Source organism: Pelmatolapia mariae, linkage group LG4 (genome assembly GCF_036321145.2).
Source record: "Pelmatolapia mariae isolate MD_Pm_ZW linkage group LG4, Pm_UMD_F_2, whole genome shotgun sequence".
In the NCBI taxonomy this organism is placed as follows: domain Eukaryota; kingdom Metazoa; phylum Chordata; class Actinopteri; order Cichliformes; family Cichlidae; genus Pelmatolapia; species Pelmatolapia mariae.
In genome coordinates, this window is record NC_086230.1 from 7,021,938 (window position 1) to 7,038,735 (window position 16,798).

At 43.5% G+C, this 16,798-nt stretch overlaps 1 protein-coding gene across 6 annotated transcripts in view; it reads right to left on the bottom strand.

Annotated features, from left to right (window-relative positions):
- Positions 1-105: 105 nt before the first annotated feature.
- The window catches only part of caskin1 (CASK interacting protein 1), a 127,058-nt gene continuing 110,365 nt past the window's right edge, over positions 106-16,798 (bottom strand). For 4 of the 6 annotated variants that reach the window (XM_063471222.1, XM_063471219.1, XM_063471217.1 and 1 more), the window contains 9 exons: positions 15,981-16,091; positions 14,276-14,377; positions 13,955-14,093; positions 12,158-12,301; positions 10,322-11,526; positions 9,908-10,213; positions 9,077-9,665; positions 8,285-8,789; positions 106-5,274 (listed from right to left, as the gene is read on the bottom strand). In XM_063471222.1, coding sequence (XP_063327292.1) covers positions 5,178-5,274; positions 8,285-8,789; positions 9,077-9,665; positions 9,908-10,213; positions 10,322-11,526; positions 12,158-12,301; positions 13,955-14,093; positions 14,276-14,377; positions 15,981-16,091 — 3,198 coding nt within the window. In that variant the 3' untranslated portion in view covers positions 106-5,177. The remainder of the gene's footprint in view (positions 5,275-8,284; positions 8,790-9,076; positions 9,666-9,907; positions 10,214-10,321; positions 11,527-12,157; positions 12,302-13,954; positions 14,094-14,275; positions 14,378-15,980; positions 16,092-16,798) is intronic. The other 2 variants (XM_063471216.1, XM_063471218.1) reach the window with 2 other exon arrangements.

A 16,798-nucleotide genomic window follows, 5' to 3' on the forward strand; every position in this document is an offset into this window, starting at 1 on the left:
AATTTTGTAACGCCTCATGTGAATCATAAACAGCTACATTGTGCTCTGCAGAGACTCTCCTGTCACCAAGAAATAAAAATGCAAACACCACAAAAGGAGGCTGTGAAGTTTGTACAGAACATTTATTTATTCAGAGCAGATGGCCATAAGATGCAGTCACTGCAAGCACACCACTGTCCAGTCACTACAACACACACGCACTCCCACACACACAGATTTCACACAGTCAATAGCAGAGCAACACATGATACACTCTCTCAAGCATTCGCATACAGTCGCTGCAGAGCAGAGGAGACACCACTCGGGTGTCTATTCAGATAAGCACAGGCGGAAAATCAAATAAAAACAGTTTGGCTTCATCTTTTGTTAAGAAGAACAAGGGATGAAAAGTACTTTTTCTCCACAGCTTATTTGACCATCTGTGTGTGGTTTTTTTTTCACCTTAGTAGCCTCACCCCAACGCCCAAGTACCAAAACACACTTCAGAATAATTCCTACGATATGAAGGATGACCAAAATGAAACCTAAGGAAGGATTTAAAAAGGCAAACCTTTATCTCTGATATGATGGCGGATGAAAAAGCGAAAGCGTCTCAGCTGTAAGCTGCACACAGTACAGCCAACCCTCAAAGGTCAGACCACCAAGCATCTGTCACCACAATGTCTAACAGAGGACAGTTTGGTACCAGATTAAACACAAGGTAAAAATAACTCAAGGGGAAAAAATGAAGAAATTAAATTTCATATAAATATGCACCTACACATCTGGTGACAGCTGGCTCAATCACTTTCAGTAACAATTTACTTAACTAAGCTAAGGGAGTTCAGAAATATTTATGTGCTTAAGCCACATCTTTAGAAGATGTAAAAGAAATTGAGCCATTACTGTTTATGATAGGACTATTTCTTGTTGTCCATGTTTTGAGGGATATAGTGGGTTGGGATAGATTTTTCACTCAAAGCTAGATCAGAAGATTGATACCACTCTCATGGCGTAGCTTAGCAGAACTACCTTCAGCTAACGGTTAGCATAATTAAGCAAACATTTTTTACACAGCGTACATTTGATGCAAAATATCACAAACTCTTAACAGTCTTGCACAAGTTTAAAATTTCAATTATGTAATTAGAAAAAACATAGACAACAAAAAAGTTAACGATCATCGACCTGGAGATAGTTACACTCAGCATGAAACTACCTCCGACTGGTTGTTAGCTGCGGTTAGCAAATTTCTTACACTAAAGTTTTAGCTGGAATGAAAACCAAAGAGTCTCGGGCAAAGTCGAACTTGAACTTATGTCTCATTGTTCAGTCTTTATAACCAGTTTATATGCTTATCTTCTTTTAATGAGTTCAAATTGAGAGGACAACATGTGAGACTGTGGTTTTCTGTTTAGCTTAGCTTAGCACTATGAATGTAAACTGTAAGAAGAGAACTACTCCTGCTATGTCAGAAGATAACTGTAGATATCACACATCGATTTTTGTACAAATTAAACAAATAAAATATTCCCTGGGAAGCTAGCTAGCTTTTCCAGAGAGTTTTCAGTCCTTTAATTTTAAGCAAACCTTAACTAACCAGCTGGTATCTGTGGCTTCACTCTGAAAGTGGCATTGATCCTCTCAGCTAACTGGGTAGAACCATGTTTATTTTCTAAAACGTTCTTAAACATTGTGATAATGTAAAACTTAACATGCTAACACAACAGATCCACAACATATTTCTTCACAAAAGCAGGAGAAGTAGAAGATTTTCTGTCATCCAAGCCAACTGCACACTGATTTCTGTATCTGGTGTGGTGCCAGGGGCTATTACAAAAGGGGTTGGGGGGGACCCATATCCTTGAAGTGATTGGTCTGTCTTTAGAATGATGCAGTGGTAGCGGAGCTTCCATGAGGGTGCTTCCTAGAGTGAAATGCCTCTCCTGGTTTTCAGAGAACCAGGGTTATGCTAGTAACTGAACGTTTCATTTCAGTCGGCTGAGTTTATGGATTAAAAATCACAACTCTGTGGTGCTGGGGAGGGCAGCATAATTTTCATACCAAGATATCAAGTAAGATGGCAAACTGGAAAAAGAGAGTGATGCCCTTATATTATACATATCCATCTACTGTATTGAAGTCAGACCAAAATCACAAAGCAAGGCACATGTTTCAAAGAAAAACAAAGACATTTAAAACTATACAAAAGATAACAAAACTGAACAAGAATTGCTTATACTATACACATCGCCACACCAGGACACATGTACACATGTAGGCGCAGAAAAAAACAATACAAAATAATAGTAATAATATTAATAATAATAATAAAAGAACACTTCCTGGAAACATCCCAACATGTTATCCTACAATGGTTCATCAGCTCAGACCACTTAAGCATGAAGAAGCAAACTGATTCAACACTCAGATTAGATCTGTTTACTTTAAAAATAGTCTTCAGAATGAAACACACTCATAAATACACTTCTTCTTATATATTTTTTTCAAATATCCATATATATATAATCTCTATGTGATCGTAATTTAAATACCACAACTATTCTCTGAGTTCTTATTCATTTATATAAACAGTGTGGCTGCTAACGTACTGTGAAACCTTGATTTTCTTAATGGGCAGAGGTACAGTTAGAATCTCAGTATTGCGCCAACTTCTGGTTTGAGGAGCTGCACTCGAAACAAACCACCAGGCTTCACAGATCTCTGCCGCCACTTGCTCCAATCGAATACTTTTTATATTTTCATCCCATGTACACGGTGTGATCGCACCGTGTAGTAACCATGGTAATGCCGATTACAATGGTGGTGATGTAGATTGTCATGGCAACATAGGGTGGGTGTTTGGGAGTGTGTGGGACAACAGCAATAGAAAGGTTGTCAGTGGAAGGGAGCGTGTTATCTTAGTAAAGGAGTAGTACCTTAAGACCTTCTTAACAGGTTAAATGCAGGTATTTTGTCATGAATATTAGGAATTCAGTGGAAAATCATTGACTAAAGGCAGTCTGCAGACTCAGCTAGACTGTATCTTTTTTTATTGGCCAACACAGTGAATCAAAGTAGTTTTTATATAGGTTTTATCAAAAGAAAAAGAGGCTTTAATAGCAGACAGTTTAATCAAATATCTAGATCGAATGAAAACACCTTTGTGTAATTGACTTTACAGGTACATTTAAATGTAGTTCCATTTACACTTTTGCTTTTCCCGCTGTGGCGTGTCTGCTATGTAAAAGGGCTACGGACACAAGGATGTTGTTGAGTCACAGAAAGTCCTTGGAAGTTCAATACAGCTGTAAATCTGATGGCTTCAGACTGAGTGAGAAGGCGTGAAGTAGAATTCACACATTAAGATCAGAGAGGAGAGAAACAGCTGGAAGAAGCTTGGCCCGGGGAGTAAAACACTCGTCATAATCAATAATCACAATTCACAGCACGAAGCACGGCGGTGGCAGTATCATGCTGTGGGGGCATTTATAAATGACATATTGAGATCTGTTTTCAAATACTTGTTTTTAGTTTTTTCAGTTAATAAGTGTTGGAAAAAACCTCTATAGACTCTACTCTGACTCTGCATTGGACAGATAGAATGCACAGGGACTCCAAATAGGCCCAAAAATGGTATCAGGTGCTCTGTAGCAACCATTGCACAAAGCTGAAAATTAAACACATTGGGAAACCTGAAATTTTTTGCAATATCTCTTTAGTCAGAACAAGTTTTTCATTGAGCTGAGTTGAGTTTGTGGCAAAGCTTTGTCTCTCTAGATGTTCAGCTTCACTGTGGTGCTTGTGCTGCACTGTGCAAAGTACTTAGAAGCAGCTAAGACCAGTTTAAGCTTTGCTCAGTTGCCTGACTCTACTGCCTTTACCTTACCTCACAAAATGCATGTAACCCCTTTAGCTCTCTGAGGTATAAGCCATCGTAGGTGGAAGCCCTAACCCGCCTCTAATCATGTATTCTATGTTCACCAATGGTGGCTTCGACCTCTTATGGTTAAATCCTTTCCAAACTGTTTCCAAAATGAATTTGACCTACTTTGTCCCAAACACAACCTGCTGTACACTTGCTTTTGTTTTCTCCCTCCCCTTCTCTCTTTTTATTTTATTTATTAATTGTGCACGCTCCCTTGTGTACACGTGTGTGTGTGTGTGTGTGTGTGTGTGTGTGTGTGTGTGTGTGTGTGTGTGTCTGTAATCAATCTGACTGCATTGTGCTTCTCCTGTGTCTGTGTGTGTGTGTGTGTGTGTGTGTGTGTGTGTGTACAGGGTGATGACGAAGATGTGGCAGAGATGCAGCCAGGACAGGAAACAGAATCTGATCCTGAAACACTCACATGCATACATCTACCACCCTGTTCCTATTGCTCTCCTTCTCTCTCTCGCGTGCACACAACACACACACACACACACACACACACACACAACACACACACACACACACACACACACACACACACACCTCAGGAGCTGAATAGTCTCGTTTTGGTCACGGATAAAAAACAAAACAAAACAAAAATCCATCAAGTCATTTACATCATCACAACACCAGAGGTCACCATTCCACACAGAACCAAGACATCAAACCAAAGAGCTAAAGATTCATATTTATCGGTATATTATATATTACTGTGCTAATGCAGGACTTTTTCAGTAGATATAAACTCTCCATGCTTATAATGTACACATACCATACTATGATTCATTACACAGTTGGTTTTTCATTCTGTATTGGTTTTGTTTCTTTGCTCGCTTTGAGCAGAAGAGTTCTTTAAAGACTCACATTTTGATTGCAGTCTCCTCCTTTTTGTTGCATTTCTTCATCTCTCGTCATTTGTGTGTGTTTTTTCTATTTTCTCTCCTCCATCACTTGTCTTTGGTCCTTTCCCCAATCAACATTTCTCTTTTAGTCTCTCTATCTATTCCTCTTTCTTGCTCTCTCCTTCTCTTGCCAAGTCTGTCCGGGCCTGCGGTGCTGCTCCATTATCATCAGGAGACGAGAGGAAGAGGAGGGGAATGGCGCAGCAACAGACCGACGGACGGATGACAGGGAGGGGTGGAGGGGAATGATGAGAGAGAGAAGGATGAGGAGAAGGTGCGAGATAGAGAGGCGTGTTGCCCGTTGTGCCAACTGAGTCACTTCTGATGCAGCGTTGCTAAGGAGACGCACCGGCTGGTTTCTGTAGTTACTCCAACATGGCGTCAAGCTGGTCGGCGAGGTCATCAAACATGCTGCCGATGTCGTCAAGGATGCTAACTGTGGTCTTCTGCTCGGCCACAGAGCTAGAGGCGCACACACACACACAGAGAGACAGAACCACAAGTTTATTAACAATAAAAAGCAAAGACTAAAAACAATAATGTAAAGTTGGCCGCCCCTCCCTGAGCCTGAGTCTTCCTGTTAAAAGTGAGTTTTTCCTTCCCATTGTCGCCAAGTGTTGACCCATAGGGTGTTGTCTGATTGTTGGGTTTTCTCTGTATTACTTTAGGGTCTTTAAATTACAATAGGCGACTGTTGTTGAGATTTGGTACTGTATAAATCAAACTGAACTGAATTGAAAGATGTGGGGCAGTCGTTTTTCAGCGTTGTGTATTTTAATGCAAATCAAGGATAACAATACTTCATATATGCAGCTTTGAGTAATAAGAGCTTCAAATTAACCTTTAAAATTATTTTTGAAGTAAGCAGGTCTTGATTTCAGACAAAAACAGACTTCTCAGCATCACTTATATTATTATTTATAAGTAATGGCCCTAACCTGTGCCAGCAGAATATGCCCTTTTTGTCTTGGTGGTCAAGAAACAAAAAAAAACAAACATTCTAACACATCAAAAATTACGGAGCCCCGCAGGGGACATGGGAGAAAAAAAAATTAAGACGGACTTTTGCGAGATCTCGCAAAAGTAACTCGGGATCTCGCAAAACTTTTGCGAGATCTCGCAAAAGTAACTCGGGATCTCGCAAAACTTTTGCGAGATCTCGCAAAAGTTTTAGCCGCATTCGGAGGCTGCTAGCTCGAGGCCGACCGGGAGGTCAAGGCACGATGTGCCGGGAGAGCGGTGTTCCTCCCGGCTGTAGTAGGTCTCGATCTCCCGTTAGCATCGAGATGGTGGGTGTCAGATCTCCGAAAAGCGTCGGAGCACTTTTACAAATATGTGATGTCTTGTAAACCGAGCAGATATTTGACATTTACACAGCTACATTCACGCCTCAAAATATCTTAAAAGTTTATTTTGTGACCCAGAAAGAGTAATATTACAACTAAGTAGCTGCCGCCATTGTTGGAATTCAACTTTTGCGGGATCTCGCAAAAGTTTTGCGAGATCCCGAGTTACTTTTGCGAGATCTCGCAGAAGTTTTGCGAGTGTTGAGAAAAAAACTGTAAATATTCAATTTTAGTTCAATTAAATTTTATTTATATAGCACCAAATTACAACAACCTCAACCTCAAGGCGCTTTATATTGTAAGGTAGACCCTACATTAATACAACAGAGAAAACCCAACACTCATATGACCCCCTATGAGCAAGCACTTTGGCGACAGTGGGAAGGAAAAACTCCCTTTTAACAGGAAGAAACCTCCAGCAGAACCAGGCTCAGGGAGGGGCGGAGCCATCTGCTGCGGTTGGGGTGAAGGAAGGATGACAGGATAAAGACATGCTGTGGAAGAGAGACAGAGATTAATAACAGATATGATTCAATGCAGAGAGGTCTATTAACACATAGTGAGTGAGAAAGGTGACTGAAGAAGAAATACTCAATGCATCATGGGAATCCCCCCGCAGCCTATGCCCATTTCAGCATAACTAAGGGAGGATTCAGGGTCACCTGGTCCAGCCCTAACTATATGCTTCAGCAAAAAGGAAAGTTTTAAGCCTAATATTAAAAGTAGAGATAGTGTCTGTCTCCTGAATCCAAACTGGAAGCTGGTTCCACAGAAGAGCGGCCTGAAAACTGAAGGCTCTGCCTCCCATTCTACTTTTAAATACTCTAGGAACAACAAGTAAGTGAGGAGCAGAATTTTCAATTCAATTAAACTGAATTTAACAGAGAGCCAATGAGGTGAAGCCAATATAGGAGAAATATGATCTCTCTTTCTAGTCCCTGTCAGTACTCTTGCTGCAGCCTTTCGGATTAAGGACATATCCTGGTCAAAAATGACTCCAAGATTCCTCACAGTGTTACTGGAGGCCAACGCAATTTCACCCAGTACAATAATGTCAGTTTTATCTGGATTTAGAAACAGAAAATTGGAGGTCATCCAGGTCTTTATGTCTTTAAGACATTCCTGCAGTTCAACTAATCGGTGTGTGTTAGCTGGCTTCATGGACAGATAGAGCTGGGGGTCATCTGCATAGCAGTGAAAATGTATGCCATGTCTTCTGATGAGGAAGACGGGAAGCAGGAAAGGAAAGGACAGGAAAGGAAGAATGTATAATGTAAGCAGAATTGGTCCAAGCACTGAACCCTGTGGAACTTCATAATTAACCTTAGTGTGTGAAGATATGAGATGATTTAATAGTAAATAAATATAAATATGCTTCCTGGTCCCATCTCTGGATAGTCACGTTTTGGGGGGTTTAATAAATTTGGCCAGATTTCTACAAATCAAATGAGAGCTGATTCATCCATTCAGGACGGATGGATGCCATCTCTACTAACAAGGCCAGGTTTCCCTCAGAAGTTTCCTAATTATCCCACACTGTTTTGTTCCCTGACTGCCAAGACTTGCCTGGAGTTACAGTTAGGGCTAGGGTCACTATCGATGATGACCCAGACCTCAGAGGGTTAACAGAGGATGAAGTCTTTTCTCCAACTGTGATACATTAAAAACAAATGGAAATGGAAAAAAGAGAGAGCATTGTATTTCAGTACACTGCTAGTGATCCTGTGATCACAGGCGTAGGTACATTTCCACTGAATGGTACAGGATTATATTATTATTATTGTGCAAGAAGATTTCATCTATAGTTGTACTTCAGCTGTTATGCAACAAATCAAGTATGTTTTGAATGTGATTGTATGCAAAGGCCTTAAGGTTTGAATTCTCCGCACAAATCCTCACAACCTATGTTGAGTGGGTGCTAGTTTTCAAAGTCCCTTAGACTGTGGCTTGTTTTGCTGATGCTGTACAGTTCACTGATCTCACTTGATGAGATTAATCCGTAGTAGACACTTGTAGACAGAGGGTTCATATCATCACCTACTGAAGGACAACGTTCCAGATGCTTCTGTGTGGCTAACCACTGTTAACAGCATGACTGTGAGTGTGTGTGTGTGTGTGGTCCTTACTCTTCCTGTCGTAGTATTTTATCCTCCACGGCTTGCAGAGCAGCAGCCAGCGAAGCGCTTGTTTCCTCCAACTTCTGGTGCACCAATGAATCCACTCCGAACTCTGTTGTCGTGGCGGCTGGCGCCGTGACCCCGCCCCCTGACATCCCGCTGTCCACTGACACCCCCCCGATGGAGGATCGTGGGGGTTTGACAGGCGGAGGGGTTGGGCTGGGAGTGGCAGGAGTCTGAGGTGTCTGTGGCGTGGTGGGTGTCTGTGGCGTGTGGGGACTCTGGGAGGAAGGGCTCGTCGGTTTGGCGTTCGGCGGGCTGGGAGTGTTAGATGGGGGGAAGGAGGGCGGTGAACTGGTCTGTCGGGCCACTGCAGAGTGCTGCTTGGCCGGGGCAGAGGCTGGGGTCGACAGTGCGGGGCCAGTTACAGAGTGGATGAGCTTGGCTGGTTTGGGCGCTGTGGGTGGTGGCGCTGGTTTGGGCGAAACTGGTGGAGGGATCTTCTTTCCTTCCACTACAAAGAGAGCAAACAGAAAGACTGAGCAGCTGAAAATACGCTGTTTTCTTTTATAAACACTATCTGAGACTGGCTGTTATGGGCCTATAACATTATTTGAAACCCCCTCCAGTACCGATAAGCTTTGACTGACCGGGTAGCATGAAATACTCTTTACTCATAAAAATACATTTTGTAAATTATTTTTCAACTTGCCTTTTTATCACTGTTTTTTTGCTTCAACTTCCTGAAGGACATTTGGAATTGATATGTACACAAAAACACCCAAAATCCAATGTGTTTACCTGGACTTCCAGGTGTCCCCGGACCTGGTAGGGGTACTCGTTTGTTGGATACAGGCTGCGGTGGGGTCTGAGGTCCTCCCTGTCTCTTTATCTGTGCCACTACAGGTTTTGGGGAGACTGGAGGCTTTGGTTTCCTCACAGGACCACCTTCATTTGCCACTGGAGCTCCTTGGTCCAAGCTGTCCCTGCGAGGAGCAGCAGTCACTTGCGGTTGTGTTTGAGGTTGAGGTTGGGGTTGCGGTTGCTCGATCACTCCAGCATCAGACACTGGGCGGCGTTTCACTGTGGCTGTGCCGTTCTGGTAGGGAACTGGCTGCGTGGTGTTTGGCTGCCCGGTGTTCGCAGGCTCCCCGTTGGCTGTGGCCAGGTCTGCGTAGCCCTCGGGCTCTTTGTCGCGGCTCTTGGGTCGTCGCTTGACGGTGGATGACTCTTGAAGGGTGAAGTCAGAGCCGTTGGTGTGGGGCTTGGAACTGCGGGGTCGTCGTTTTAAGGTCGCCGTGGCTTCAACATTGGAGATGTCCTCCTGGGTGTAGCTGCTGTCTCCCTGGTGACCCTCGCCGTCACCCTGCAGACATACACAAAATACACACTAACGGAAAATTCATACATTCATGATAAGGGGTCATTTTTGCACAGTCAAAAAACACTGACAAAGCTAAATGGATAAGACAAAGCTTACAGAACACAGAAGCTTGACTATGGATTTGCAATACATTAGAGCACATTAGCTTTAGCACATTACATTACATAGATAATGCAAAAGCAAGATAGATAGATAGATAGATAGATAGATAGATAGATAGATAGACAAACATATATATTGATAGCTACCTGTCCTTCTCCTTCTCCTCGACCTTGGCGGCGGATGGTCAGACTTCCCTCCTCTGCAAAAGGCAGATTCTCTGAAGAGCTGCCACTGCCTCCTGAGCTGGGGTGGGGTGAGGATGGAGGTTGGGGTGAGGAGGAATTAACAGGAGGAGGGGAGGATTCAGGCTGGGTGGAGGGAGAGGGGAAAGTCAAAGGAGTTGGCTGGTCGCGCCTTGCAGCAGCCACAAGCTCACTGACGGGGCCGCTGATGGTCCGTCGTCGGTTTACCACCTCGCCATCCAGACCAATGGCATCACGTGTTTTTCCCACCTGTTGAACGCACAACAACCATACTTCACTTAGTTACAGCATACATATAAATAAATAAACATATATATGTAGTGTTATGTTAGAGAAATGAAGTTCTGTATACATTACCTGCAAAAAGTTCTTCTGCAATGCCATGCCTTTGGCTCCTCCCCCTATAGAAGACATCTCTAACATGGCGGCAATGCTCCTCACACTGCCAACGCTGCTCGTCTCCACGGCAGCTGTCTCCACGGACACCCCCAGGTCGCTGGCTCGCCGTTGTTGGTAGTAAGGCACATCCAGCATCCCCCCAGTAGTGGTGAGCGTATTCGGCTGTGTGTTGGCATCTGTCAGGTTGGAGTTGGAGGTGGAGATGGCTGAGCTGGAGCGTTTGGGCGGCGGTGGGGGTGGGCCTTTTTTCTTCTGACGGAGAGCAAACGACTGGCTCTGGTTTCGGTTGGCGCCCTTTTCCTGATTGCGTACGGAGTGGCTACGGCTGACTCGGTGTGTTACTGTGGCGTATTTCCCTCCCTCCCCTCTCACAGCGGCTGAGCTCTGGCTTACAACGTCAGCTTCTGCTTCTCCTCCACCCCCTCCTCTTCCTCCTGCTCTCTCATCACACTCGCTATCTGAGACAGCGTATCGGTTGAGCGTGTGAGCGCGTTTATTCTGGACAGATGAGTTCTTTGGTCCTTCTTCCTCTGCTAACTCTGCCTCTGGTGGCAGACAGAGGACTGGGACTTGCTGACTCTCCCTGACCTCCATCGCCTGCATCTGTGGGTGGTGTTGAGGGTGAGGGTGAGGGTGAGCCTGGTGCTGCGGCTGCATTTGAGGTTGCTGCTGCTGGGGCTGAAGCTGACACGGGGCTCCGCGATGGGTTGGAGACTGAGGAGGATGTGAGCGCGGTGACTGAGGTCTTTCCCCCTGGATGAACTGTGGGGACGGCTTGGGCTTGGCCTGTGGGGAAGACGTGCTCTGCACAGATGATGTTGAAGAGGAGGAAGAGGTCCTGGTCTTGGTAGGAGTGTGTGGGGGTGTGTAGGGAGGCGCAGGCTGCGAGTGAGAATGAGAGTGACGATGTTTGCCTTGTGAGGATACACTGCCTCGGTGAGAGGACGTGCTTCCCTGGCTGCTCTGCTGCCTCATAGTCCGGGCCTCCTTCTTAGGTGGCCCACCGCCACCTCCTCCTCCGCCTGTAAGCACCTCATCGTGGTCTTTGCTGAGGCTGCGTGTTCGCTGAGATTTGACCTCCTGAACTGGCTGGGTCATTGCACTCTGTAGCTCAGTGCTCAGCTCGCTGTCCTGGAAGGTGCTCATTTTGGGAGACATGACCTCTGAAGAGAGACAAAGAGAAACTCAGATGAAGATAAATGAAATCGTATCTTTTTATCTCACAAAAAGGTTTATCAGGTAAATGAAACTCAGATGAAATGCTTTACCACTGTTACACAGCAGTTACTTTCAATCTAGTAGCTTCATTATGGGCTCAGTCAACCTAACCCCCAAACTGCAAACAGCATGAGCTCTTAACTACTCTCAGATTTGGTCAAGTGTCAAAAATAAAGATGCTTACTAGACTTTCATTCAGGAAGATGCACTAAATACAGTCTTTATACAGTTGTATGAATCCACCTAGACAAGGGAAGGGAAGCTTCTGATATTTCCACAAGCTATCTGTAAAGTAAGTTAGGTGTCACAGATGTTAACAGATGTGCAAGATAGCCAAACCAACCACAGTCTGGAAGCTGTGGTCTGATGGGGGACTTGAGGTGAGATGGGCTCAAGGACTATTCACTGAGAACAAAGAAGAGTGGACCACCAGTCTATCTGACCAACAGACAACCAAAGCAACTCTAACATGATTTATTTTTTTACTGGTTTAACAATCAAATGAAACATACAGATAATTCCAATTAAAGGTGGAGTTAAAACTGTACAGGCTGAGATTTTCCTGAATGATCTCACCATCTGGGGGGGGACTATCCATCGACATGACTTCCTGCTGCTGTGTGATTGGTGGGGGCTTCTTTCGGAGGGAGCCCCGCCCATCTGAACTGCGCTGCATTTCAGCCAGCCGCTTCACCGCCAGCATTAGCTTTTTCTGGTGGCCTACAGCATTAACAAAGTGGAATTACAGTTTGGCATAACACAGGTAATACAAGTCAAATTCACTGAAAATTTGTTTTGTCGTCAGTGCACTTTCCCTTAACTCCTGAACAGGAAAACTAAACCTGACTAAGTAACTGAGAAAACTGTAGGGCTACAGAAGCTAGCTTATCTAAAAACGCTACAGCTAACATGGTAACACTAACCGGGTGAAGGGACACTTTCTCTCGGTTGAACATGGAACACACACGCACACATACGCATGTACACTGACACAGACCTGCACTCAGCCCCCCCACCCCCTCCAAACGCCTTCGAAGCTTATGCCTTCTGTGTTGTGAGATGTGATGATTCATGTGCTGAGGTGGTTTTTTCTGTTCTCAAACCTTGTTGGAGCTCAGTCTGGGGGGAGTTCTTTTTTCTCCTCGTCTTTCCTCATGTTGTGCATTTTCCATTGTATACCTCTCTGACCTGTCAACCCCATGTGATGTTTGTGTAATGTATGTATGGTCGGAAGGGTAAGATGGCGCTGGCACGGCTGGCAGCCTTAACTCAATTTCCCTCGGGATGAATAAAGTATTATCAATCAGTCAATCAATCAATCAATCAACACTAACCAGTTTAACTAGTAAATGTTTTATAGATGGGGAGGTGTGGACAGAGAACTTCTAATGTAACTCACAACTCCCAGTTTTTAGATGTTCGGTGTGATATTTTAAGTTTACTATATTTTTTGTAGGCCAAAAATGTCAGTTTCGTTATAGTTTTTTGGGTTAGGGGGGTTAATAGAAGTCAAGATATTGAATAAAGCTCAGGTTTTGAGTGTAGTAAATTACCTTTTTTTGAATTTTAGGGATCCCACGGAACTGTAGAGCTACTTTAGCTTTTATTTCAGTCATGAAATGATTAGCAACAGAAAATTTCTAGCAGCAGCAATCTTCAACCAGCTGCTTTTTTACAGATATCCTGTCGTAAACCCTTCATGCACCATTCAGCACCCAGAGGCAGAGTGCTAGTATTTTGGGGGATTAGTTAGCTTCCCTGTAAGAAAATCTAAAGGACGTCTTCATAATTCATCATTAACATATACTTCATGGCTTGGGTTTGTGCTCTGGCATGCACTGTCAACTGTGGGACCTTATATAGACAGCCTTTCCAAATCATGTCCAATCGACTGAATTTAGTACAGATGGAGTCCAATCAAGTTCATCGTCTGACAGATGATCAGTGGAAGAAGGACACACCTGATCTCAATTTTGAGTGTCAAGGCAAACAAACTTTTTTCACTCATTATGGTGTATATGTAGAATTTTGAGATGAAAAATTAACTTAATTCATTTTGGAGTCTGTAACATGTCATTATGTGGAACAAGTGAAGCCCTGAGAATACTTTCCAAACTCTCTGCATATGCTTATATACGTATTCTGGTTTTAAGTCTGCATTTTAATCACTTCACTCATTTATTTTTGGGTTTACTGGTTATTTTCATCTCTATTAAGTGCACCTAACATACATAAAGCTATGCTCAAATGTGAATGTTGGCCACATTATACACCACATGCAGATTCTTGTGATTAGTAGGGGATACTGTAGCTTAACTTTCATGTTTTACAGTGGAAAAACAAAACAAGCACTGCATTGTTTGTTTGTTGTACCCAGTTTGGTGATGCCTATTTCCTGCAGGTCTTCCCAAGTGATGTCCGTGATGAAGTCGATGTTCTCGTAACCGTTCTGCACTAACATCTGGTGGTACTGGCTTAGACCAATAGAAGATAGCCATTCTCCTAGGCTAGCCTGTAGGAATGCCAGAAATAAGAGCGCTGAGCAGACCAGGCAGTTGCTTGTAGCTTCCCATTGTAGCTCAGAATATTAGCCCACAGGACACTTCGTGTCATGATCAACCAATCATAGTTTTGGCATAGCAATAACATACAAGCATCTATTTGACTGGTGTGTGCGTGTGTGTGTGTACTCACAGGTTTATGCTCAGGCAGCCACTCTGTAACACTTAGCTTGTTAATCTCTGATGTTATCTTCTTTCTGTGACCTGGTTTAGTTATTCCAATCGCAGTCAGATCCTACACACACACAAACATGTAAGTAAGAAGCTGTAAGTATATGTTCAGGCATTTTTATTCCACAAAGTACAAGAAAATCTCCCCAAGTGCCCATCACTCTCTCTCTCGTTCTCTCTCTGTCTTACACACACACACACACACACACACAGAAGAAAATTTGCAACACAAGAGATGGCGTGATATCTGATGAAGGCTTCTGTCAGCTAAAGGGAGAAGAGTGCAGATGCAGATGTGTCAAACCCATAAGAAAAGCATGGCAAACAAAAGCAAATGTCTGCAGTGAAAGGAGGTGGCCAAAATAAAAAAAAAAAAACAGGCTGAATCTGGTACGCAAACATATAAAGAAGACAGAAACATCACAGAGCGCTGCGCGGCACAACACCAGTGCTACATTTGACTTCAGTGTAATTCACTGGAAGTTGTTATGGACACCCGAGAACACACTTTTATACAACATTTACACCCGCCACATACACTTGGCTGCATAAATCATTTTGTGGGACGAACCAGGAGACGAGGCCTCCGCTCAGTGACACATCTCTGATGAGAAAAGCCCTTTAAGCCATCGCTAATCTGAGTCCCTTCAGCATGCACAAAGTGTGCATATATACACAAGTAATTTATGAATGCTATAAATTATTTGTTTTTAAGTGTGGCAGGGAGGACTGGGATTGTTCCTCAAAGCTAGCAGCAGCAGGAGCAGTGTTGGAGGTGAGGTGAAGGGTCACAAAGTCGAACAGAAGTTCACTGAGTTGGTTTTTGAATGTGTTAAATTTCTCTGCATTCAACCGGCAGCTTAAAATGGAAACAACAAACACGTAAAAATACTATAGGTATCATCAAAGGAGGGTTTTTGTCTTTTATGGACTTTGTTTTAAGATCTTGATTCTAACATTTAAACCAGAGCTTATTTTTAATTCATATTTAGGCAGAATTCTGAACACAATATTTAAACACGAAAACATCAAATACTACATTTCCCCATACTGCAACTCTTTATTTGACATTCTCTTCTGAGTAAAAAGGAACTACTTTTAAAGGTCCACACATTAAGTACGACATACAACTTGCACTAAGTGACCACTAAGGGTGTACCAAGAGCCACAGTACACAGTAACATACAGTCGTCTTGTACTGGTTATTTTCTGTTTAACATTTTGCAAAAATAGGGATACAAACAGCAAGATGACTCATGTCTCATTATCTTCATGGCCATTTTATGACCTTTCTTCAGGAGCTAAATGCCAGACTTGAGCCGATGGCAAAAGTTTTAATACTGTGGGGCTGGTGAGAGCCCAGAGACTCAACAGTACGCGAAGGGGTTCACACATTTAAACCTTCAGAGGGGGAAGGCAATACATGATCAAGGGAGGAGGAAAGTGAACGTAGGTAGGTGTGGCACGAGGCAGGAAAAGGCAGGTGGTTGGTTGAGTGGTTTAATTGTGCTCACTTGCGATTTTGTTTTGTAAAATAAATTATTTACATGCATATTGAAAACATCAAGGACAACACAAATCAAAGTCGTGCAGACTTGTTCTCATTGTGGTCCTTGGAGGTGCCTGCGACCTCTCTGGGAGTCAGGGTCAGGGTTTAGTTGCCTTACCTCCGGGGTCATTCGGCTAATGGTGGGCAAGTCATACCCAGCGCCCAGGAAGTTTGGAGCGTAGACCTGCAGCTGAAAGTCGCTCAGCCATTGGACAACGGCCTCTGAGCTCTACGGGAGAGAAGACAGGGGGCATGCGGTCACTGGCTCCATGTGTTTCTTCGACAGCCATTTTTTTTTCTCAGCAGGGCCAAGTAGGGCTAAAGAGGGGCTACATTTTAATGACCATAAAACTTCATATTGTGCCTGTCTTGTCATCTTTAGGGTGGTCCTAAGCTAATTCTTACACATTAATGGATGATTCAGTGGTATTATAAGCTGGCTGGCTACTGAAATAGCCCTGGACAGCCTGCCTTGGTCCTGCAGTGAAAACCAGGCTAAGGTTAGGAAGGGGAAACGTCCAGTCGACAGAATCTCAAATATTACAGAAGGTCAGATTAGCAACAACAGGCTAATCTGTATCTTACACTTTACAGCTGGAAAGCAGAGAAAAAAACATAGTGTCTGCTGTTTGTTTTGCACAGTGCTGCTAAAAAGGCGACGCCAGAAAATGCTGCTCTTAATTAGAAGCATGCACATTCGCACACTTCCCCTTTTCAGATATTTTCACACTTCTAACCCCGATTTTCTGACTGATTGCATGCTAACTCAAAAACGTTGAAAATTCACATTATAAGTTCAGCTTTCTGTCCATGTTTTATCTGTGATTGGCATCTGTTAGACTGGCAGATGTTAGCTAACCAGTATGCGACATGAAAAGTGGGAAGCCAGCAGGACTTAACTGAAGTATTCAGTTCATCCAATCTACACTGAGGCCT